At 42.5% G+C, this 5,171-nt stretch overlaps 2 protein-coding genes across 2 annotated transcripts; both read right to left on the bottom strand.

Annotated features, from left to right (window-relative positions):
• Positions 1-335: 335 nt before the first annotated feature.
• Positions 336-1,601, bottom strand: LOC120281111 (uncharacterized mitochondrial protein AtMg00810-like). The gene has a single exon (XM_039288035.1). The coding sequence runs from the start codon at positions 1,599-1,601 to the stop codon at positions 336-338; it is 1,266 nt and encodes a 421-aa protein (XP_039143969.1).
• A 1,029-nt stretch (positions 1,602-2,630) lies between these two features.
• On the bottom strand, positions 2,631-4,307 carry LOC120281110. The gene is made up of 2 exons (XM_039288034.1): positions 2,971-4,307; positions 2,631-2,706 (listed from the first exon to the last, which is right to left on the bottom strand). Exons 1-2 carry the CDS (start codon positions 4,305-4,307, stop codon positions 2,631-2,633), a joined length of 1,413 nt encoding a protein of 470 aa, XP_039143968.1.
• Between the last annotated feature and the right edge of the window lie 864 nt (positions 4,308-5,171).

The following is a 5,171-nucleotide window of genomic DNA, read 5'->3' as shown; positions in this document are numbered from 1 at the left end:
CTAGTTGCACTCTTGTCACAACACTCTCTGTATATTGGAAGAAGAATGATAGATAATGAAGCTTCTTCTATTAAGCTTAATCTTAGCATTGACTACATGACTGAATATAAAGACACTAAAAGTAACAACTTTGCCAGCTAGGCAGCATACAAAAGTACAAGGAAAAAAAAAGAAACAACAGAGAATTAAAAGAAATGTCGGCTAACATCCAATCCAAATTCAGCTTTTACTTTTCTCCATCCAATCAGCCGCTGGCCTCCCATGCACGTACATAGTGTAGCTGACTCTAAGGTAGCAGAGAGTTTAGAGCAACAACACCAACATGCTCCCCTTGCTTACAACTCTCTGATTCCCAGCATATTCCTGAAGTATTCAAACTTGTGATTTGGCAATGCTTTGGTAAAAACATCCGCCACTTGTTCATTTGTTCCACAGTGAGTTATGTCAATTAATCCATCTTTCATGAGCTCACAAATGAAGTGGTAGCGGGTGTCGATATGCTTTGTACGCCCATGCATAACTGGATTTCGAGCAATTGAAATGGCAGCTTTGTTGTCACAACGAATGATGCTGGGACTGCCCTGTGCTTCATTCAAGTCTTCTAATAGACCTCGCAGCCAGATTGCCTCGCATGCAGCTGAAGTAATGGATATGTATTCAGCCTCAGTGCTGGATAATGCAGTGATGGGTTGCTTCTTTGAGCACCATGCTATAGCTGTAGACCCCAAAGAGAACAACCACCCCGTGGTGCTTTTTCGGTCATCCTGCGACCCACCCAAGTCGCTGTCGGAGTAGCCTGTCAAATTGAATTCATCATTCTTAGTGTAGAGGAGACCATAGTTGGTTGTTCCATTGATGTATCTCAGAATTCGTTTCACTGCGCCGAGGTGATGCATACTAGGAGTTTGCATAAACCTAGACATAATCGAGACAACATGCATAATGTCTGGTCGAGAGTGTGTGAGGTAGAGCAATCTCCCAACTAGCATCCTGTATTTTGATGGATTTGTATAACCAGAACTGTCCTGAGATTGCAGCTTCTCATTTGAATTCATTGGGGTACTAATGGGTTTACAATGTAACATGGCTGCTTTACTCAGGAGATCCTCAGCATATCTCTTATGAGAGAGAAACAAGGAACCCTTTGACTGCTTCACTTCCAAGCCAAGGAAGTATTTTATCAGACCGAGATCTGACATTTCAAAGGTCTTCATCATTGTTTGCTTGAATTCTCTCAACATTTCATCAGATGACCCCATATATATTATGTCATCCATATATAAACAGAGTAGAAGCTCACCTGCAACTCCTTGATGCTTCCTGTAAACAGTGGGCTTGTTCGCACTGCGCACGAATCCCATTTTGGTGAAGTGATCATCGACTCGGCTATACCATGCCCGAGGTGCCTGACGAAGCCCATACAAGGCCTTGTGGAGTCTATATACTTGATCTTCTTTCCCTTGAACGACAAATCCCTCTGGTTGCATAACGTAGACTTCTTCTTTTAGCTCGCCGTTCAGGAATGTTGTCTTGACGTCGAGCTGATAGATGCACCATTGTTTTTGTGTTGCTATGGTTATGAATACTCTTATTGTCTCCATACGAGCAACAGGAGCGAAGACCTCTTAAAAATCAACACCTTCCCGTTGTGCATAACCTTTAGCGACCACCCTTGCTTTCTTCTTCAATAGTGACCCATCAGGATTAAATTTGGACTTGAAAATCCATTTTAATATGATCACATTCTTCCCATCCGGCAGGTTGGTAAGCTCCCAGGTCCCATTCTTATGAATTGCCATCATTTCATCATGCATAGCTGCAACCCAGTCTTGGTTCATAGCTGCTTCTTCGAATGTGGTGGGATCTGCTGCTGTCAGTGCAAAGGAGCATGAATTATATATATCAGTTATATCATGATACCTTGCCGGAGTCTCTTTGTCTTCAAGTGTGGATGAGGCACTATGTGGGGGAGCATTAGAGTGCAGCTGAGATGCCTCTAATCGTTAATCAGAAGAGATCAACAGTGGAGAGTTGCCTGACTATATAGTGACTGGTATCCTTTCCATGTCAGCATGTGGCACAGAAGTTGATGTAGACCCACCATGGGTTTTAAGCCAATCCCAGTATCTGGATTCAAAGAAGCGAATATTCCTACTGATGTGAACCTTCTTTGAATCTGGATCAATAACCTTATAAGCCTTTGATTGTTCACAGTATCCAATGAAAATGCAGGGTTTTGATTTATCATCGAACTTTATTCTCTGTGAGTCAACAAGTCTAAACGCCAGGCATCCAAAAACCTTTAGATTATCAACATTTGGCTTTGACCCCGTCAAAGTTTCATATGGCGTCTGAAGTTCCAAAGCTTTGGTCATGGAGCGATTGATGATATACACCGCTGTGGCCACCGCTTCAGCCCAAAAATCCGATGGCATCCTTTCCTCCTTCAGAAGAGTTCTGGCCATCTCCGTTACTTTTCAATTCTTTCTCTCGGCAACGCCATTTTGTTGAGGCGTTCTTGGTGCTGTTAACTGATGCATGATGCCGGTGAGATCACAGAATTTTTTGAACTCTTGAGAAGTAAACTCACCTCCCCGGTCTGTGCGGAGAACCTTTAGTGGCAACGCGAGTTATTTATTGACGAGAAGTTTAAACTGTTTGAACTGCTGCAACGCGTCAGATTTTCTTTCAAGGAAAAACACCCAGCTGTATCTGGTGCAGTCGTCAGTTAGTAAGAAAAAATACCGGTTACCTCCGAGTGAAGTGGTTTACATCGGTCCCACTACATCACCGTGTACCAGTTCCAATGGAATTGTGGCTCGTCTCGCTCGCCCTTTTGGAAATTCTTCGCGTGTTTGTTTGCCGAGTGAACATGCTTCACAAGGACTTGGTTCATGTATAGATCGCAAACCATGCACTAATTTATTCTCATGCAGATTTTTCAAACTTCTAGTGTTGAGATGCCCGTACCTTTTATGCCAGAGATTTGCATTATTTGTCTTACTCTGGACCACATTCGCCACCCCAACATTCTCATCTCCGAGTGGAAATAATCTATGCGAAGTCATGCTCACATGAGCAACTTGTATCTTGGTCTTTGCTTCCTTGATTATGCACTCACCTTCAGTGAATTCCACATCGTAGCCAGAGCTCATCAACTGTCCCACACTTAGCAAGTTATGTGCTAAGTTAGGCACAAACTGGACATTGTTCAAGATGGTGGTCTTTCCATAGTTTGATCGAAGTGCAACGGTGCCTACTCCCTCTATTGGGAGTATTTTTCCATCTCCTAGTCGTATGGACTGTTTTGGAGTAGCTTCAATACATTTGAACAACCTTTCCTCACCTAACATATGATTCGAGCACCCGCTGTAGATTATCCCGGTTCCACCATCTTCAGAGACTTCATCGCAAGCCATGAATGCAACTCCTTCTTCTTCTTCCTTTCCTTTTGTTTCTTCGGTTACATTTGCTTCTTTGTTCCGGAACCAACATTGAGCTTTGACATGTCCATACTTTTTACAGATAAAGCACTGGACATTCTTATGTTGTTTACTAGCTTCTGTTGAGTGCCCACCATCATAGCTCCTCCCACGGCCTCGCCCTCTTCCTCTGAAGTTGCTGCGACCTCGACCTCTGCCTCCTCGATGACTATGTTCTCCAAACGGAGTGCTCTTGACATGCAAAGCTTTGTCTTCGTCTTGCTCACCGTCAAGATTAAGTATTAACTCATGACTTCTCAATACACCACTAAGTACATCAATAGTTAGGGTATTCAGGTCTTTAGCAGCTATTAAAGAGTGAACTACCTGTGAGATTCTTGGTGAGAGACTTCTTAGGATTTTAGCTACTACAGTCTTTTGTGGACACTCCTCCCCCATAATCCTGATCCGATGGACCACATCCAAGACTCGGCTAACGAAGGCTTGCATGTTCTCTCCACGCTTCATCCTTGCTGTGTCGAATTCTCGGTGAAGAGAATGTAGCTCAACGGTGAGAGTGCTCGGATCCCCTTGGAACTCAGTCTTAATGATGTCCCAAGCTTCTTTGGCAGTCTTGGCCTCTGAGATTCTGATGAGCACTCTTGGATCAAGAGCTTGCTGGATGAGGAATAGTGCTTTTGCATCCTTTTTCATGCTCTCATTGAGTCGAGCCCCGTCACCTTCTCCACTGAAGCCCTTCTCAACAAGACTCCACAAATCTTTCGATCGAAACATCGTCTTCATCATCAAACTCCACAGGTTATAGTTCTCTCCTTTAAAGAATGGCACATTGGCTTCTCTTGAGGATGAAGAGGAGCTGGCCATCTCCAAGTCTCTGATACCACTGTAGGAATCTAAGTGATTTAGTTGTATATTTGGTGAAATCTAGTTGCACTCTTGTCACAGCACTCTCTGTATATTGGAAGAAGAATGATAGATAATGAAGCTTCTTCTATTAAGCTTAATCTTAGCATTGACTACATGACTGAATATAAAGACACTAAAAGTAACAACTTTGCCAGCTAGGCAGCATACAAAAGTACAAGGAAACAAAAAAGAAACAACAGAGAATTAAAAGAGATGTCGGCTAACATCCAATCCAAATTCAGCTTTTACTTTTCTCCATCCAATCAGCCGCTGGCCTCCCATGCACGTACATAGTGTAGCTGACTCTAAGGTAGCAGAGAGTTTAGAGCAACAACACTAACATTTAGAAGAAAGACTGATTGAATTTAGAGGAGTTATGATGAAGACATTTGAAATGTCTGATTTGGGTTCCATGAAATATTTTCTTGGGTTAGAAGTGTGGAAATTAGAGAGTTCTATATTTGTATCTTAGTCAAAATATACAGAGAATATTCATTCTCATGACAACTCTGGCAAAGCAGATGCACTGAGGTACATGAAATTTTTTAGAGGATTACTCTATCTCTCTCGTACACGTCTAGACATTATGCATGTTGAGTCTATGGTATCCTAGTTCATGGAGTCTCCCTGCAAGCATCATTTTGGGGATATTAAGGGAATTCTTCGTTAAGTTGGTGGGATAATCAATTATGGAATTTCTTATGACAGGAATGAAGACTTTAAACTCTTTGGGCACTCAGAGAGTGATTGGGGGGATCACAAGATAATCGAAAAAACACTACAGGTTGGAATTTTACACTAGAATTTGGTGTTGTTGCTTGG

This window comes from Dioscorea cayenensis, chromosome 17, assembly GCF_009730915.1.
Source record: "Dioscorea cayenensis subsp. rotundata cultivar TDr96_F1 chromosome 17, TDr96_F1_v2_PseudoChromosome.rev07_lg8_w22 25.fasta, whole genome shotgun sequence".
NCBI classification, from domain to species: domain Eukaryota; kingdom Viridiplantae; phylum Streptophyta; class Magnoliopsida; order Dioscoreales; family Dioscoreaceae; genus Dioscorea; species Dioscorea cayenensis.
The sequence above is the reverse complement of the archived record's forward strand: the minus strand, read 5'-3'. Positions and strand labels throughout refer to the sequence as shown.